Source organism: Molossus molossus, unplaced genomic scaffold (genome assembly GCF_014108415.1).
Source record: "Molossus molossus isolate mMolMol1 unplaced genomic scaffold, mMolMol1.p scaffold_m16_p_18, whole genome shotgun sequence".
Classification (NCBI taxonomy): Eukaryota; Metazoa; Chordata; class Mammalia; order Chiroptera; family Molossidae; genus Molossus; species Molossus molossus.
The window spans coordinates 29,288,473-29,308,414 of record NW_023425353.1 but is presented as its reverse complement, the minus strand read 5'-3'; the positions used below and the strand labels follow the sequence as shown (position 1 = coordinate 29,308,414).

Genomic DNA, 19,942 nt, shown 5'->3' with positions numbered 1-19,942 from the left:
TTTGTTTCAAGCTTCTTTGTTTTAAGGTAATTTTTAACACAGCAATAGAGAACCAATACACCCAAGACCAATGAGGCATTACTACATCACAGCCTGAAAACTGTCTAGCAGTCACCTTGGGCAAGTCACTTAACCTGCGAGGGCTCCAGTTCATTTTTTTTTTAAAGCGGGAGGGAGGGAGAGAGAGAGGGAGGAATATTGATGTGAGAGATCACATCAAGTGGTTGCCACCCACACAACCCCAACTGGGGTCGGGGACAAACTGCAACTGAGGGACGTGCCCTTAGTGGGAACCGAACCCGGGACTCTCCGGTCCACAGGCCGACGCTCTAACTGCTGAGCCAAGCCGGCCAGGGCTTCCGTTCATTTTCAGATGGAGAGGCTTCCCCACCTCATAGTTATGATGATACCTGTCTTACAAAAACAGCTTGATACAAACTCAACATAGAAAATTTGATCAGAGAGGAATTTCAATTGAACTTTTCATGATTTATATTCCTTTACATCCCAAACATTTTTAATTAGAAAAAAGGACACATTCAAAATCAGGTAAAAAACATGTTTCCCTTTTAATTCACATTTCCTTCTTGGCTGCTACTTTGGTAACAAGTAGGTCCCCACCTCTCAAGAATATTGCATCTGAATAGGCTGAGACAGAGCCAGAGTGAACACAGGCCCCAAACCAGGGCTTCTGGAATAACAAGAACAGCAAAAAAAACCCAGTTTTTTCTTCATTTACAAATGGATTGTGGATTGGAGGGTCCAAAGCTCCACTTTCTAAAAAGAAAACCTGGGGCTCAATGTAAAAATGGAAACCAAAATGATCAGAAATGAAGGATAGTACATCTCCTCATATACTCTACGTTCAGATGGTTTTTGAGAAATAAGTATCTGATTATCTGGTCTCTTGTATTACAAATGGCCCCATTCCAGCATTTTTAAAGGAAGATGTTTTTGTTTCTATTTCACTTCCCAAATGGGTATAAAATCTACTGAAAAGGAGATAATAATCAGAATAAATCAACTCACTCACAAGAGACACTTCTAGATAATGATTTTTGGTTGCTGAGAGTATTCAGCACATTATTCCAAAGTGGCAAAATTCAGGGTAATCTGAGAACAAACTCAACAGCTACAGTCACTGATAGAATTATGTGAAACATACACACAACCCCATTTTTTTTTCAGTGTATATGTCAAGGGGCCAGACCCCTGATCATCAAAATAAGTTACTTTGTACATTACAGTGCACAGAACAACAGAGGAAAGACACTTTCTTGGAGAGTGACAGAAAGGCATTTTGCAAAAGGTTCATATCACTCTGAGGTGGAAGGCCTGGAGCCCAGCGCTGCAGCATGGCCTTCATTAGCTTGTGCCCTCCTTTACTTTGGTTGCGGTGGCCTCAGTGGGAGCTGTCTTTTCTAAAGGTTCTGCTGGCTTCTTCTCTTCCTCCTCCTCCTCCTCCTCGTCTTGGGGATAGAGGTCGGGGTACTTCTGCATGCATTCCTGCATGGCCCGGAACTGGTCTACACAGTCTGATCCCTTGACATCCTCTGTGCTATAGTGGAAGCAGGAAAAGGCCGACTTGAACTGTTCCCCACAGGGGCCACTGGCCATCCCCCCAAGGCACGGGCAGTTCCAGTTAATGTCTCCATTTGGCAGGATCAATCCTGGAACAGGAAGGTGGGCAAGGAAAATGTGAGATGCTCTCTAAGATTTCAAAAAAAGCAAAACCAAGTCCAGTCCTCCCAGGCCACTTAAGGGGTTAACAGTATGAACTGCTGACTGGCAGGTACTTGCCTGTGGACCTACCTCTTAGACTGGGTTCAAATGCCTGGAGCAAACCCAGCATTCCTGGCTCAGCTGGAGAGAAGCCACCACCATCAACTTTCTCTATGTGCAACACTGATCTATAGTCTAAGCCAAGTCCCAATGCTATGGCTGTGTTCTAAGAACTATCTACTAGAATCCATTTAGTTCAAAGGAGAAGCTTTCACTTGGATGGTCAATGAGAACCTTTTTAAAGCCCAAACACTTTAAGAAGCTGAGGTCTTGACCTCCTCCTTCCAATCTCTGCTCCCCGCCATAGGCGCTGCTCAAGGCCCTCTCCCTCTGCGCCTGGCTCAGGAGCCACACAGTGTGAGGACTGGTAAAACTAGGCTGATCCTCTGTGCTGACTGGGAAAGTTCCCAAGACATGTTTTACAAGAACAAGGCTAGTGGCCTATCGGAGGGGTGTGGTTCCATTCTTGTAAAAATGAAAAACTTGGTGGGAGACTAACCATATTAACCAAACATTGTGTATGTGTTGGGGAGAGGTTGGGGTTTCAGGTGGACTTTCATTTCAATATTCTATAGGCCCCTAATTTTTGAATTTTATCCTTTTTTCTAGCTTTGAACTTTGTCCTCATCTAAACGGTATTTCCCAATTTTCTGAAATGCTTTTAAGATGATGTCTCATCTTCAGCTTTGTGACAGACATGGAGACAAGATTCATATAGAATTCTCTTACGTAAGTCGACTGCAGAGACTGAGAGCACTCTTCAAGAAAGACTCTTAAGTGCCTAGTGAAATCACACATAAATTTCCACTCTAGGGAAATGGCCAGGTCAGGCGCTCTGAGCCAGTGTCCAAAGTCCCAGGCCTAGGTTGAACCCTGTCTCTTAATTCTAGTTTAGGAAGCTTCAGTAATCAACAAATCTGCTGTTTCAGGCTAACAGTGGAGACAGCAAAGGGAACTGGCAGGCAGTTTGCCACTGTTACCAGCGACAGCTGCAATGCACGTTCTCGTGTATTAAGTTATATGTGGTAAATCATGCAATCCTTTCGGCAACCCGCTGCAGGGGGTAGTCCTACTCCTACTTTACACATAAGATTTCTGGGGTTCAGTGGGGTCCACAGGATTCCCAGAACCTATGCTCTGTGCTACACATCTCACCACCTCTCCCAACTTCGCAGGCCACCTCAGCGCTGGAAGCGCTTACAAGTGCTACCCACCCCCTGGATGCGCAACACTGCTAACACACCTGCACACAGTTTCCAAAAGAAATAACAGATTATAGTACAAACATTAAAAGTAATGGTTCAGACCCTGGCTGGGTAGCTCAGTTGGTTAGAGTGTCATGCTGATATGCCATGGTTTTGGGTTCAATACTGGGTCAGGGAACATACAAGCAACCAATGAATGCACAGATCATAGATAAGTGGAACAACAAATCGATGTTTCTCTCTCTCTCAAGTCAATAATAATAAAAAAAGATAGTCATTACAAAAAAAGTAATAGCTCAGGTCTGCAGAAGTCCTTGTATCATTATTTATCAGAGGAAGGTGAGCTAGAACAAAGGAGTGCCTCACAGAACACTATGAAACCAATGTGCACTTCAGAGACACCATGTGCAAACATACTGACCATAGCTTTGGCATGCTAAATTAAACCAAGATGCAGCATGTTTTAAAACTAGCATATTGCAATTGAGAGCTCAGAACCTGGGTCCCAGAGTTCTCTATTTTATATGCTTCTTCACACAATTATTCACAAGAAGGGGTTGCAAAGGCAAATGCCTATTAGGTCCAAGCAGCTATACTGTAAATAACTAGGTAGGAGAAAAAACAAGAGGAATGATAAAGACAGGCAAGAACCAGAGAGAAATGCACAGTCTCAGGGCAGACACATTTAATTTTCATAAAAATACTATGAGGCGCCCTGGCCAGTTTTGCTCAGTGGTTAGAGCGTCGGCCCATGGACCAATGAGTCACGGGTTTGATTCCGGCATGTATCTCAGTTGTGATTCGTCCCTGCCCTGGTTGGGGTCATGCAGGAGGCAACCAGTCGATGTTTCTCGCTCTCTCTACCTTTCTCTCCCTCCCACTCTATCTGAAGATAAATTGAAAAATATCCTTGGGTGAGGATTAAAAAAACAAAACAAAACTATGAGGCAACCCTGCTGGTGTGGCTCAGTGGATTGAGTGTTGTTCCAGGGACTGAGAGGTCCTGGTTCAATTCCCAGTCAGGGCACATAATCGGTTTTTGGACTCGATCCCCAGTGTGGGGCGTAAAGGAGGCAGCTGACTGTTTCTATCTCTCTCCCTAAAAAAAAAAAATCAATAAAAACATATTAAGCCCTGGCCAGTTTGGCTCAGCAGTTCGGAGCGTCGGCCTGTGGACCAGAGAGTCCCAGGTTCGGTTCCCACTACAGGCACATACCAAAATTATATATATATATTAAAAAAAATACTATGAGGCAGACAAAACAAGATCTGCTTTGTCCCACAGGCCCTATAGAGTCTCAATCAATTAAAGAAATGTGCTTAATAAACATGGACCTAATGACAGGCAAAGGGCTAGAATTTACATGTGATTTATTAAAAAAAATTTTTATTAATCCTCACCTGAGGATGTTTTTCCATTGATTTTTTTTTTAGAGAGAGAGTGGCAGGGAGGGAGAGATGAGAGAGAGAGAAAGAGAGAGACTTCGTTTGGTTGCCTCCTGCATGATCCCTACTGGGGTTGGGAACTGAACCTGAAACCCAGGTATGTGCTCTTGACCGAATCAAACACGTGACCCTTCGGTCCTCAGGCCGACACTACCCACTAAGCCAAACTGGCCAGGGCTGATTTATTTTTCTTTATGTGTGATTCAAGATTACTCCTGTAGCTGTCATTCTCAGAAATCTAACTTTGTATAACATCTGCACTAATCCCTGTTCCCAAAAGGGTGCTAGATAATGCCTATTGAGCTTTCCTCTAACCCCTTGGAGCAGTAAGGGTAGTAAAGAAAGTGTCCCACCTAAGCCTATACACTTGAGTTAGCATTTGAAAAATTCCAACCCATACTCTACAGGTGGCTCCTAAAGGTTTTTCAACCATAGTTATCACCAATTAGCACTAGAAGGCTTGTTAGTTACCACCATGGATGTCAGAAAAGACTTCAAACTGGTGAAGTGAGTACTGTTTACGATACTTGGACTATTTCTGAATACTGAACACACACAGCTGCCTTCCACAGGCTGGGTAAGTCCTAATTGAGTCCAACAGTCCAAAGTCTTTGGAGTGATGCCTTAGGCCCAAGTGACCATTAACCGAGTTTGTGTGGAAGTGGTTAGCTGAATCCTGCTGCTAGAACACTGTCCCTATGTGTTAAGTGAACTTTTCCTGCAAGGAGAACCTACAAGGAGAAAGCACCTCAGAGAACAAGGCGTGTGGCTCTTAGGTGCCTGCTTGCTAGTAGTCTGCAGACATGGCAGAATTCAGTCTGAGAACTTGACTGAACAGGGGGATCCGTCACCTTAACCTATCTGAAACTGCTAAAATACACTCATACCCTCCCCCAAATTTAATCACTGGGAAGTATCCAACTGGCAGCTTAAGCCAATGCAAAAACTCCGAAGAAAAAGAGGCAGAAGACTTCAGGAAGGAGAAACTCTCAGGCTCCAGTCCAATGGCCAGGGAAGTGCCTCAGAACGAGGGTCCCAAAACAGCTCCTTGCACCCCTGAGGGACATGGACTCACGTCCTGAAAGATGGTCCATGGCTGAGATGCACACTTGGAAACCCAGCCTTGGCAAGGATAAAATGGGAGAAAATCTTTAAACATTAAACTTTTCCTTCAGTACATGTCTGTGGGTCCCTGGAAGGCCCCATGTCACTCACCATGCTCCTCGTATGGGTCATTGGGATCGTCAGCCACTAGTTCTGCATTGCTTGGAGTTTCATGGTCTTCTTTGGTCACAAATATGATTCGATCCTTCCCTAGTGTTTGGAGGGCAGAGGAAAAAATCTTTCACTCTAGAGCAGTGAATCAGCCCTAACCCCAAAACAGTCAAGTGAACGAAGTTTGAAGACTGTCCCAAGTTGAAACCCAAAGTGAGGTGACCATTGAACTGCCCTCGCTGGGCCAAGTCACTGACTCTGCATGATGCACAGTTTAGCAGCCACTTTTATTGAGTGCCTGTGGCTGGAATGAAAACTACACCAAGTTCTTGGGTGAGGAGGATGATAGCAAACCCTGCCCTGTATCCTCCACGTGGGAGATGAGATGCTCCATCCCACCAAATGCAGCTGCTTTCAGTCCCCAAATTTGCTGACATTCCATTAGTGAAACAAGTCTTTCTTCTTCCTATCAAGAAAGAAGCAGTCCTTGCCCAGGTCAGTTTGGCTCAGCGGTTGGAGTGTTGGCCCGCAGACCAGAGAGGCCCGGGTTCAGTTCCTGCTAAGGGCACGTACCTCAGTTGCAGTTTGTTCTGGGCCCTGGTTGGGGTCGTGTAGGTGGCAACCACTTGATGTGTATCTCTCACATCGATGTTTCTCTCTCTCTTTCCCGCTCCATCTGAAGACAAGTGCAAAAATGTCCTCCGGTGAGGATTAAAAAAAAGAAAGCAGCAGTCCTCCCATGGTGCTGTGACTGTCCATGTTATTTCCCATTAACCTGTGAGCACCTCCTCTCCTCGTCATGTCTCCCCTCCTCCCCAGCGTTCTTTGAGCAGCCAGCATTCAGATAACACTGTGGAATGATGACGGCTTACTAGGCCAGGGGTGCTCGAAATGCCTGCTGCTGAGCACCCCCACCTGACTACACAAGCTGCTCTCACCGTCCTGCTGGTGGGGTGGGGTGGATGGGTGAAGCATGTGGGACAGAAAAAAAAAAGGCCAAAAAACAAGAGGGTCCAAGATGATGATGTAGAAAGCGCCTGAACTCACCTTCCCATGGATGCACTGAGTCTGTAGGTACATGTAGAACAATTTCCTTTTTAAAAAAATGCAGGCTGGCTGAGTGACAACTGCGCATTGGCAAATGAGAAGAAAATCACATCTAAGCAAGCAGGAGAAGCCTAGAGACCCAGACACAATCTCGCCATAAACTCTACCCCACTGTGGTGACCCACAACAGGGAGGGAACTCAAAACTTGGAGTTTCTCCTTGAGGAGTGAAGAGATGGAACCCCACACTGAACATCCCAGCTTTTAAGACACAGGCTTGAGAGATGAGTTCCGCAACATCTAACTTTGAAAGCCAACAGGGCTTGCGTCCCAAGACCCATGCGACTATAGTGATCTGAGAATCTGCCTTTTTTTCTTTCTTTCATCTCACCCAAGGATATTTTTCCATTGATTTTTTAGAGTGGGGAGGGGGGCATCGATGTGAGAGAGACACATGAATTGGTTGCCTCCCACACAACCCTGGCTAAGGCCGGGGATCAAACCTGCAACCTGTCCTTAACTGGAAATCAAACCCACAACCCTTTGGTCTGAGGGCCTACGCTCTAACCACCGAGCCAAACTGGCCAGGCACAAGAAACTGTTCTTATAAGGCCTACCTCAGGGCTCAATTAAGAAGCAACCGATCACACCCAGACTTAAAGAAACATCGATTGGATGCCTCCTGCAAGCCCCTTACTGGGGATTGAGCCTGCAATCCAGACTCGTGCCCTGTCCCGGAATGGAATAGGCAATTTCTCCGGGCATGGGAGGACACCCAGTCAACTGAGCCACACCGGCCAGGGTAAAGCATCTAACTTGATACACACTTCTAGCAGCCTGCTGGAACACTGGGCATGGAGACTGGTGGGTACCATCTTTGTGCTCTCCCTCTGCTATATTCCAGAGCACTAATCTCTCTCACAGGGGAGTTTTTACATGCCTGATGCCCCAATTTCTGCAGCTGCCACCTAGGGGGAGCCTCTTGATCACCTAGCTCCCAGTAGGTGGCAGTGGCAGCTGTGTTCCTGGTCCCATGGAACTGTCATAATCAGAAACTGTCAAACTCAGAAAAAACCTCATGATCCTGTCTGACACCCTGATTTTTGCAATTGCATCAGGGGACATATACATCTATATCACCTAGCTCTGGTGGATAGTGGTGCTTATGTCTGTGGGTCCCACAGGACTGTAACTAATGGAGAAAGAGTTCTTTTTTTTTTTTTAATCCTTACCTGAGGATATTTTTCCATTTATCTTCAGATAGAGTGGGAGGGAGGGAAGGAGGGAGGGAGAGAGGGAGAGGGAGGGGGAGAGAGAGAGAGAGAGAGAGAGAGAGAGAGAGAGAGAGAGAGAGAGAGAGAAATAGTGATGTGAGAGAAATACATCGATTGGCTGCCTCCTGCACGACCCTGACCAGGGCCAGAACCAAGCTGCAACTAAGGTACGTGCTCTTGACCAGAATCAAATCTGTGACTTTTTGGTCTGTGGGCCAGCACTCTAACTGCTGAGCCAAACCGGCCAGGGCGAGAAAGATTTCTTAAATAGATGCTACCCACCCCCGAATACAGCAAGAGGCAGCAGACTTAACTCAGTCTTTCTATGAAGGAGGCCTTTTAGCTAGTCATCATGACTGAGACCTGAGGGGCAGGTTTCTAATTAAACACATCTAGAGCCCTGGCTGGTTTGGCTCAACGGTTAGAGCATCAGTCTGTGGACCAATAAGTCGCAGGTTCGATTCTGGTCAAGGGCATGTACCTTGGTTGTGGTTCATCCCCAGCCCTGGTCAGGATCGTGTGGGAGGCAACCAGGTGATGTGTCTCTCTTGTGTGTTGATGTTTCTCTCTTTCTCTCTCTCTCTCTCTCTCTCTCTCTCTCTCTCTCTCTCTCTCTCTCTCCCTCCCTCCCTCCCTCCCTCCCCTTCACTCCCTCCCTCCCACTCTATCTGAAGATAAATAGAAAAATATCCTCGGGTGAGGCTTAAAAATTAAACAAACAAACAAATCCAGAGGCCGACTGTGATCCTTTTCAGAGACCTCAGAGGGTGGTGCGATCTTCGAGCTCACCCTCTGCCATGCTCCAGAGGGCCAGTGTCTTTAAGGGGATTTTATACATGTCTGTGCCCTGGTTTTTGTGGTTGCCACTCAGGGTAAGCCCTTTGATTGCCTGGCTATTGTGGCTGAGTGGGCTTGTATTCCAGGGTCATGTGGCAATCAAAGAGATTGTTCTTGGCAGGCTACCACCCCCAAGGCACTGCATAGGCAGTGGACTAAGGTACTCCCCTACCACCTACAGTCTTTTCTCTTAAGGAGGCCTCTTTGCTTATCCTGGATTTTGGCACGAGAGGCAGAATTCTGGTACAGCACACATCCAGTAGCTTATGGAGCTGCTTTCAAGAAATGTAGGCTATGGATACCAACTTGGTGCTCTCCCTCTGCTATACTCCACCTTGCCAGTATCACCCAGAAAAGAGCTGTCTGGAGTCCTGATTTTTGCAACCACCACCCAAGGGACACCTCCAGACAGACTGGCTTTGGTAGCTAGTGGGACAACATGTTTATAGTCCCACAGGTCTGTAAATATTTGCATACTTTTAAAAGTTGATGACTGAGTATCTAGCTTCTAGTAAGCCTGAATTTAGGTACTGAGATTTTCCCTTTTTGAGACACTGCCAGTTTTGGCACACCCTTAACTACTAGGAGCTATAAAAATACAATAGGAGCCAGGTCAGTGTGGCTCAGTGGTTGAGTGTCAACCCATGCACCAAGAGGTCACTGGTTTGATTTCCGGTTAGAGCACATGCCCAGGTTGTGGGCCCGATCCCCAGTGAGGGGCATGAAGGAGGCAGCCAATTGATGTTCTCTTTCATTGATGTTTCTATCTCTCTCTCCCTTTCTCTCTCTAAAATCAATAAAGAAATTTTAAAAAAATTCAATAGGCTGCTTGGATAAACCTAAGATTGAGAAAACAAAGAACTGGGGCAGGGTTGAACAAAAAGGTTCATCTCCCACACAAAGCCTCTTCTTTAAGGCTGAGAGAAGTAGTTGTTTCATCTAATGCACAGAAACCAACAAAGAGAGTCAAGCAAAATGAAGAAACAAAGACATACGTTACAAATTAAAAATAGACAAACAGCCCTGACCGGTTTGACTCAGTGGTTGAAGCGTTGGCCTGCGGTCCACAGAGACCCGGGTTCGGTTCCCATTAAGGGCATGTACCTCGGTTGCAGTTTGTCCCCGGCCCTGGTTGGTTGTGCGGGTGGCAGCCACTTGGTGTGTCCCTTTCACTTCGATGTCTGTCTCTCTCTCTCTCTCTCTCTCCCTCCCACTCTATCTGAACAAAAAAATGTCCTTGGGTGAGGATAAAAAAAAAATGTTTTTTAAAAAACAGACAAACAAGCCAACCCCCCCCCCACAGATAAAACTCAGAAAAACAAACAAACAAACCAAACAAACCCCCAAACTTCCCTAATTTGAGGAAGGAAATAGGTATGCAGATCCAGGAAGTCCAGAGAGGTCCAAATAACAGAACCCAAAGTGACCCACACCAAGTCAAATTATAATTAAAATGTCCCAAGTTAAGTTAAAGATAAGGAGAGATTAAAAGTAGTAAGAGAAAAACTTGTTAAGTACAAGAGAACTCTCATAAGACAATCAGCAGATTTTTCAGCAAACTGTGTAGGCCAGAAGGGAGTGGCATGACATCTATATCTATATCTCTATCTATATATAATTTTTTTTACATTTTTTTCTTCATTGATTTTAGAGAGAGAGAGGAAGGGAGAAGGAGAGAGAGACAGAAATATTGATGAGGGAGAACATCGACTAACTGACTCCTGCATGCCTCCCACTGGGGATTTGGCCCACAACCTGGCCATGTGCCCAGATCAGGAATCAAACTGGCAACCGGCATGATATATTCAAAGTGCTGAAAGAAAAATAACTTCCAACCAAAAATACTCTAACCAGCAGTTATCATTCATAAATAAAGGAGAGATAAAGAGTTTTCCAGACAACTAAATGCTAAAGGAGTTCCTCACCACTAAACTGGCCTTACAAGAGAATATAAGTACACTGCAGAAAGAGTCATCAGCCCTGGTCAGTCTGGCTCAGCGGTTGAGCGTCGGCCTGTGGACCAGAGAGTTCTGGGTTTGGTTCCCACTAGGGGCATGTACCACATACACACACACACGAGTCATCAAACCACAAAAAAAGAGAGCAAGAGAAGGAATAGATAGAAACTATAAGAACTGCCAGAAAACAATTAACAAAAGGCAATAAACACATACCTAGCAATAATTCCTTTATTTATGTACCTAACATAGGAGCACCTTAATATATAAAGCAAATATTAACAGACCTAAAGAAAGAAAGAGCAATCTAATATTAATAGGAAACTTTAATACCCCACTTATATCAATGAACAGATCATTCAGACAGAAATCAATTAAGAAAAAAATGGCCTTAAACAACACGTTAGATCAGACGGACTTAAAAGGCATTTACATAACATTTCATCCAAAAGCAACTTCTCAAGTGCATATGGAATATTTTCCAAGACAGATCATATGTTAGGCCATAAATCAAGTCTTAATAAATTTAAAAGGACTGAAATCATATCAAGTATCTTTTCTGACCACAACAATATAAAACTTGAAATTAATAACATGAAGAAAACAAAAAGTTCACAAATATGTAGAGATTAAACAACATGTTATTGAACAACAAATGGTTTAAAGAAGAAATCAAAAGAGAAATCAGCCCTGGTTGGGTAGCTCAGTTGCTTAGAGTGTTGTCCCAATATGCCAAGCTTGCCGGTTAGATCCCCAGGCAGGGCACATACAAAGAGCAACCAAAGAATGCATAAATAAGTGGAACAATAAATGGATGTCTCTGTCTCTCTCAAATCAATAAAAAAAAAAGAGAAATAAAAAAATACCTTGAGAAAAATGAAAATGGAAATGTAAACAACAAAATTTAAGGGATGCAGCAAAAGCAGTTCTAAGAGGAAAGTTCACAGCAATAAATGCCTACCTCAAGAAACTACAATAAACAAGCTAACTTTACACCTCAAGAAACTAGGGGGGGGTGGGGAAGGACACATGAAATCCAAAGTTAGCAGAAGGAAGGAAATAAATATTGGAGAAGTAAATAAAAAGAGAGACTACAAAGATAATACAAAAGATCAATAAAACTAAGAGCTGGTTCTTAAAAAAAATAAAACAAAACAAACAATTGCCCGACCAGAATGGCTCAGTTGGTAGAGTGATGTCCTGCATGGATAATAATGACAGCTTGACAGAGTACTTAGCATGACTCGGACACCATCCTGACAGCTTTGTGTGCTTTGGGTAGAAATAAATGTTCCATACAATAAACACCGACCGACCCAATTCCCAATCAAGAAGCTTAGAATTAAGTAAATGAATGTTTGCTGAGTGCATCAACAGGAGTTTTTTTCCTAAGCTAATGGTACCTACCTGGTGAAGGAAAAGATAAATTCTACAGCCCTACCAACTATCCACTCTGACCCAGGATATCTGGGATAATGGGCCTCTCATCTAGAAGGGGATGGGAGATGCCTGGCATTTAAGACTTCTCCAGGAACCATTCAAGTGTGCCCTTGGACAGGCCTTAGTGGCCTGGAGTGAATTAGCTACTGTGGGAGCAGAGGCCAGGCCTGCAGAAATGTGGCTCTCTGAGTGCTGCTGGCATTTTCTCTTATTATTTCATATTTGGGGGGGGGGGGCATGCTTGGGCTGCTGCATTTAAGAAAGAGGCTTGATGAAAGCATGGGAGTGACGGTAAAAAACAGCAACACCTCCAGGGAAAAGGACAGTTGAGGGGACAGAGGGAAGGCACCTTGGTGCCTCACACCCTTTCCACACTAGGTAACAGTAACAACAGGTGACCCTCAGCATGCACAGGGACTGGACCTCCAGCCCACCTGAAATCTCCACGCCCAGAACTGGTCTCTGCCTCCAGACCTCACATTTTATCTGAGAAGACTGCTTTTCCCATGTGGCCTGGGAAAGGATTTGGGCCAAGCAGCCAGGGCACATGAAAGTAACTAACAACCTTGGTGAACCTGGCCAGTTTTCAAAACACTCAAAAGCAACCTACAAAAATGCTGATTGCTAAGCAGAATAAGCTGACAGCAAATTTCTTAGCTCAGCTCTGATAATTTTGTTTACCAAGATCTTAGCTAGACCCAGACCAATTAACAAGGCCCAGAGGCCAGGCCTGTCACCCAACAAAAGTGAAATCAAGCCCTGGCCAGTTTGGCTCAGTGGTTAGAGTATTGGCCCGTGGACAAGAGAGTCACAGGTTCGGTTCCCACTAAGGGCATGTACCTCAGCTGCAGTTTGGCCCCAGCCCTGGTTGGGGTCATGTGGGTGGCAACCACTCGATGTGTCTCTCACATCGATGTTTCTCTCTCTCTCTTCCTCTCTATCTGAAGATAAAAGCAAAAAAAAAAGAAAAAGTGAAATCAAGCTCTCTGGCCCTGGCCAGTTTGGCTCAGCGGTTAGAGCGTCGGCCTGCGGTCTGGAGAGACCCGGGTTCGGTTCCCGCTAAGGGCACGTACTTCGGTTGCAGTTTGTTCCCGGCCCTGGTTGGTCATGCGGGTGGCAGCCACTCAATGTGTCCCTTCACGTCGATGTTTCTGTCTGTCTCTCCCTTCCTCTCTCTCCCTCCCACTCTATCTGTACAAAAAATGGAAAAATATCCTCGGGTGAGGATAAAAAAAAAAAGAAATCAAGCTCTCTGGCATGTTCACACTGCACACTGGCTTCACAGGTACTTGTGATACAGAGACAGGTGTGGGAATCACAGGTTCAACACAATCCCACCAAGAATCTTCCAGGTCCCTCCCACAGGGCTGAGTCCTCTCAAGCACCTTCCCGAACCTCCCTCCTTAGAGAGAGAGAGGTTATACTGGATAGACAGATGTGATGTTGTGATTTATAAAGAAATATACATATTTTCAGGCCTTCACTTCCTGGAATGTTTAAAAGTGAATACAAGGAGGCTATGGCCAATTTGGCTCAGTGGTTAGAGCGTCGGCCTGCAGACCAGAGAGTCCCAGGTTCGGTTCCCACTAAGGGCAAGTACTTCGGTTGCAGTTCGTCCCTGGCCCGGGTTGGGGTTGTGGGTGTGGTAGCCAGTCAATGTGTCTCTCTCACACTGATGTTTCTCTCTCTCTTCCTCCCTCCCTCCCTCCCTCCCGCTCTATCTAAAGATAAATGCAAAAAGGTCCTCAGGTGAGGATAAAAAAAAGAAAGTGAATACAAAGACAATGCTTACTTACTCCTAACAGACTTAACTGTGAAAGAGAGAACCAGTCCTAAAAATGCCAAATAGTTGGGTAATCAGGAACCTTCGTTGGGATCTCAGAGACCCGGCCCCTGCACCCCCAACTCAGCCTTACCTACCATGGTAAACAAAGAAAATGAAACAAGTTTCTGCTCTTACTGGATATCCAGCTCAAATGGCATCAAATGACCAGAATAAGATGGCCAGGAAAAGAGAGAATCAGAGGCTAGAGATGTCAATCAAGTTTCAGAAGAGGAAAAGCTGACAGAAAAGTGCTCTCTGACATAGTGAATGGAGAACGCTGAACCCAAAGTGCACAAGAAGGGGCAGTCAACTAGAAAAAAATCAGTCCCCACCCAGGACCCTGGTAAGTGTGGGAATCCAAGGCCGCAGGGGCCTCTGAAACCAGGACTTTGGAGTGGGGCTGAGAACAGAGGACTGGATGAGCAGCTGCATACGGAGACAATTCTGTAGTTCTACTCTCTGTACGGCCATTCTTGAGTCCTTTCTTCTGACCCCTCCATCATCGAATCAGGTTAGCTCTAGCTTCAAATGTCTAGAAAGATCTGCATCCCTCCCATGACCCCATCTTCCACTCCTTGCTCCCACCATTCCAGCACCTTCTCATTTACCTGAATATACTAAGCACACATGTCCCTCTGGGCCTTTGCATAGGCTGTTCTCTCCTCCTGTACCATTTTCCCTCAGATATCTTCATACAGTCTGCTCAGACGCCACCTTCCTTGACCACTCTGCATCTCCCTTACCCTGCTTTATTTTCCTCCAGAGCACTTCTCCTCACCTAACATGTTATACATTTATTTACCACCCATCTCCCTCACTAAAATGTCAGCTCCTTAGGGACATGGGTTTATCTTTTCCATTCACTGCAGTATCCCCAGAGCCTGTAACAGTGCCCAGAACATAGTGGGTAATCAATGTTTGTTGAAAAAATAAATGGAGAAATAGAACTCTGGATTAGTACATGCAACAGAGGGGCAGGAAGACAGAATGGTTATTACCATTAAGCATGTTAGACAACACTGTTGGATGGGTGATCTCATCCTTCCCCAGAAAGGGGAACGGGAACATGCATGGGATCATTATACATCAGAATCTTTGAGCATATCCAACCCAGGAGTGTCCACCATGCCATGATTTTGTCACCTGTGCTCACTACTAATATGTGCAGTAGCTGGCATGTCACAGGTGCTCAATAAATGCTTGCTGACTGAACAGAAGAGGACAGGTTCAGCGTTAGAAAAGGAGGAAACTAAAGAAAGGAACAGTGAGGCACTGACTGTAGGCAGGCCAGAGAGCAAGGCTGTCCTGTTACAGAATGCCTTGAATGCCAAGCTAAGGCCTTTAACCTGAGGCTGGGTGGTGGTGAACCCATAGGCAAGTGATTCAATAACAGAGTGCAAGTATATGTATAAATTTATTCGATAAAGACTTGAGCACCCATTTGTGTACCAGGCCGTGTGCTAGATTCTGGGAATATGGCCCATCTAATTCTCTCAGCTTAGTGGTAGAAAACAGATAGGAAATAAAATGACAAGAATAAACAAAATAATTTCAGAAAATTTAGGATGTGAAAGACACCGAGGGTCAGGGTGATATTTGAGATGAATCTTAAAGGATGAGGAGCCAGCTATGGGAAGAGCTTAAGAATGCACCAGGCACAGGGAACAGCCAAAGGCCAGTGTGGCTGAGCAGTGACATAGTGGTTAGAGATCAGGCTGGAGCTAGATCAGGCAGGAGTTGGATTCTATAAGCCATTACATTGCAAGGAGTTTGTGATCATTTTTCAAAGTCCTATGAGAAGCATAAAAAAATTGGTGGATAAAAAAAACAAAAAGTTGCCCTGGCCACTGGTGGTTAGAGCCTCAGCCTACGGTCCTCAGCCTATGGTTCCCAATAAGGGCATGTACCTCGGTTGCAGTTTGTCCCCAGCCCTGGTTGGGTTGTGCGGGAGGCAACCACTCGATGTGTCCCTTTCACATCGATGTTTCTCTCTCTCTCCCTCCCACTCTATCTGAACAAAAAATGAAAAAATGTCCTTGGGTGAGGATTGAAAAACAACAACGACAACAAAAAGTTGGGGATTTAGGGGACACTAGATGTGGATAAGATATAAACTAGGGAAAGCCTAAAATAGAGTGCTTTCAATTCTCATCCCTAAACTAAGAAAGAGAAGGCTCTTTGAACTAGGAAAAGATAAGGACCCATACTGTGGTGGAAAATGAAGCCTGTCTCTACTTCCCAGAGAACCTGTGACTCCTAGAAATCCTCAAGGGCCAGGAGGGGTTTTATTTATCTGCACAGACTCATTATACCCCAAAGGCTCACAATTACTAGCTAAATTATAAAGTAAATTAGAGATTCAGAGAAAGAAAATTCAAATCAAGCAGCCTACTGTCTAACACAGTAGTGAGGGTACAAGTCTTTTGTCCACGGCACAGTTAAGTATTAATCAACATAAACAGTACTCACTAGCAACATTAGTGAGTATTATGGCTTTATGACCCGGGAAAGTAGGAAGAATTCTAGTAGCAAGGTGGGGTGAGAAAAAAGGCTTAGCATTTTAGACTAAGCTGTTCTCTAACTTGATGTATGACCTTGGGTAGGTCATCTCCTCTGGGCTTCATATTCCCTGAATGAAACTGAGGGAGCTGGACTATTCACCACAGAATTTCTGGATCAGTTCCAACTCTCTCTGTAGCTTCTCATGTATCTACCATCCCCATTACCTTTGACAGAGAAGGTTCTTCATGAATATCTGTTGACTGAATGAAAACCAACTTCTTTTTTCTCATTTTACAAGTTTGGATACTGAGGCCTGGAGGCTCTTGAACTCTCCAACCCCAACTTTTTATGAGTGTGTGGAGTGGAGGGTGGGGGGTGGGAGGTGTCTTCGCAGAGAGGGGTCCCTGGAATCCACTGGGAACCAGATTGGATAGTGCAGTTCTGGAACTAGACTGCCAGGGCTCAAACCCCAGCTCCACAACTTACCCATCACGTGGCTTTAGCTAAGTCACTCTGGGTCTTAACAGAGTCTGACTTACAAAGGTCGCTGCAAGATCAACGATAAGCCCTACGAAGCTCCTTGTGTGCCTGGTATGTAGTTGGGCTCAATAAATGTTCTTGTTGGTACTTCTACCACTTTAGCACAACACCTAACTTGAGGGCCAACTTTTCAGGGCAGTTACAAGGCGCGTGCAAATGGTAACACGTGGTGTGTGGTAAGAGCGACAGTAATAATTAGTGACAATACATTCCCTATTGAGAGCCAGAGGAAACGTGCTCAGCGCGTCCCTTACCGGCTCGAGTCTAGTGTATAAACTCTCCCACTAACTGGCCCCTCTGAGTTTCGGGTTCGAGTCTCACCGTGACCTTGGAACAGCCTCGTTCCTCCCAGTCTCGGTTTTCTCATCTGCAAAACGGGGGTGGCAACCCGGCCGCCCCGCCGGCTCCAAAGGTCCCGAGGCGGCTGCCCCGCGCTGCCTCGGGATGCCCGCACCGGCAATGGGGTCGCTGGGTGCCGAAGCCCGCGGGAGCAGCACAGACCGTGGGCAGGCCCTCGTAGGCCGGTTTCCAGGGCAGCTCACCCTCCCTACCTTCCTGCCGGCAGTAGGCCATGGCTGCAGCCCAGCGCTCAGACTCCGCAGTAGTAGTGGTGGCGGCGGCGGCGGCGACAGCGGCGGCTTCACACCGTGACCTCTCCTCTGGCAGGGCGGGAGGCTCCGGGGCCCGCGTGAACCCGCCCCCTCCAGGCCTGCCCGCCGCGCGCCTGCCTCCGCGCCGTCCCAGCCGCAGCCTGAAAACCCCTCAGCCGAGAACTACATTTCCCGGCAGGCCGCGCGCCGCTCGGCAACCCTCCAGCCGTAGGAACTACACTTCCCAAAAAGTCTTGCGATGCGCAGGCGCATCAATGATATACAATACATTTTGCAATTTCGTGGAGAAAGCACCTACCCAGACTACATTTTCCAAAAGACCTTGCGGCGCGCATGAGCAGAAAAGGTGGAGACCACGGGGCGGTAACGTTGTAACTCTGGTTCTGGGCTTCACGCAGGCTTTCGCAACTCTTAGGCAGGCAAGAGGCCACTGCACTCCGCATTGTGGCCATAAACCCCTTTCCTACCTGAGCAGAGCGAGACGGGGAGGCGAGCCGGGTCCCACCATGGTCGCGAATGTGAGTGTCTCCTGGTCTGTCGGGCCACACCCATACTTCCCCAAGTCATGGGGCCTCCTTTTCCCCGCGGGGCCTCCTAGGTCCATTTTGCTTGTCTGACTGACCCTTATCTGTGCAGCTGCCCCGCTAGCTCCCTCTGCCTGCTGTGTCTATGCCTTCTGGCCGCTAGTCCGTCTGTTCATTCTCGTAGCCTGTCCAGACTCCGGACCCCTTTTATCTGTATTGATGGGTGCACCGCAGCCTAGGGTCGTGCATTTGTGGGGAGGGAGACTCAGGACGTGTTGTCCTGGACATTGGGATCTACTTCTGCGTGGCACCTCCCCGCAGCCCCTCCTTCATTCCCAGTTACCGCCTAGGCCCTTGTTCTCAAAATTTGCGGCGCTGGACGAAACCTCAGAGAGGAGCCAGCCCCGCGGGAAAGGTGGGAAAGCCGATACCGCCTGGGTGGAGCTGTCCAGCAAGGGACACACAGGGTTGTCTGCGCTGGCAGTGAGCTCCACAGGCCTTGTTGGGAGCGGAGGAGTTAGGATGACTGTAAGGTAGCATTTCCCTACTGCTGGGCTGCTCATCCTGCTAGCGTGGATTCGGTTAGAGAGATACTGACGGAAGGTGATTTCCTTTAAAAAGGCTGCTGGCTTCTCCCTGTAGCCAGCTTTTCTCAGGACCCTTTCTACGTAAGCCCAACATTCATTCAACAAACCGAGTGGCCCTTTCCACCAGGGTGCTGTATATGGGAGAAGCTAGTGACTCACCACTCCCTTCCTCTGTGAAAATGCTTCTGGAGCCAGCTGGGGAACCCTGCCAGCCCCAGACACTCCCTCCCCCACCCCCTGCTTTGGTGGAGTGCCCTACCCACTCTCTCCTGGCCTGTTACACCCTCTTTCCAGGCCCCTTCTCTGTCCCCAAGGGTCTGCTCTGCCTCCCACACCCTCTGAGAGGCAGGGTTTGTGTCACCCACAGCCCTAGTGCACTCTGCCCCAGGTTAGAATTGCCTTGGAGGCCTAGAAGCCTTGAATGCTGCACCTAGAAAAGCCTCAGAGGTGGTCCATGAGACCCAGAGTCTGCCAGAGGAGAGGGCAGTCAGGAGACTGACTTGTCCCCAGAGGTGGACTCCTGTCTGGCCCCATACCAGCACCACCATACTTTGCAGATAGGGAATTTCCGAAAGCACTTGCCCGGGTCTCACAGCCAGCTTGGCAGGTTATGTCATGGGAACATGCTGCAAATGGCAGGCTTTGGAGTCAAGCAGACCTGGGGGCAAGTTTAAGGGAGGTTGTACTTTCAATAGTGCCTGGTGTATAGTAGGTACTTAATACATGAAAATATTTTTCACAATCTAGCATGAATGGTCCATCCTCGTGGGCAGAGACCATCTTGAGTATGTTGGAACCTGACGTTTGCCAAGGAATGTAGATGAATTTGGGTATTTGCCAAGTCTTTGTTGATTCATCTAGTAGCCTGGTGTATGTTTAGGGGAGGAGTTGCCAAGCCCTGGTGGGGTGAAGCAGGGAGGTGACAAGAATTTTTAATCAATGTAACTACTATCCTGTTACAGGTACTGTTTACCATCTCCATGTTAAAAGTGAGTAAACAGGATCAGAGAGGTAGAGCAACTTATCTACAGTTGCACAGCAAGTAATTTTCAGGGCCTATGTGTCAACCTCTGTTCCCACCTCTCATTACTTTTGAGCCTAGAGTGCTGGGACTGGGAGGGTTTGTGTCACTGAGTAGTTATATAGGTAT

General features: G+C 46.6%; 2 protein-coding genes across 4 annotated transcripts in view; one reads left to right on the top strand and one right to left on the bottom strand.

The window, feature by feature from the left end:
• Window positions 1–550: 550 nt before the first annotated feature.
• Window positions 551–19,942, bottom strand: part of CHCHD4 (coiled-coil-helix-coiled-coil-helix domain containing 4) — a 20,266-nt gene continuing 874 nt past the window's right edge. Inside the window, exons 1-3 of one of the 3 annotated variants that reach the window (XM_036266111.1) lie at window positions 17,622–17,722; window positions 5,649–5,747; window positions 551–1,670 (exon numbers count right to left, since the gene is read on the bottom strand). In XM_036266111.1, the coding sequence (XP_036122004.1) occupies window positions 1,366–1,670; window positions 5,649–5,747; window positions 17,622–17,643 (426 nt within the window). In that variant the 5' untranslated portion in view covers window positions 17,644–17,722 and the 3' untranslated portion in view covers window positions 551–1,365. Of the gene's footprint in view, window positions 1,671–5,648; window positions 5,748–17,391; window positions 17,456–17,621; window positions 17,723–19,942 lie in introns of those variants that run through there. The other 2 variants (XM_036266109.1, XM_036266110.1) reach the window with 2 other exon arrangements.
• TMEM43 (transmembrane protein 43) overlaps window positions 18,053–19,942 on the top strand; it is an 18,032-nt gene continuing 16,142 nt past the window's right edge. The window contains exon 1 of the mRNA XM_036266108.1: window positions 18,053–18,199. Within this exon, the coding sequence (XP_036122001.1) occupies window positions 18,188–18,199 (12 nt within the window). The 5' untranslated portion in view covers window positions 18,053–18,187. The remainder of the gene's footprint in view (window positions 18,200–19,942) is intronic.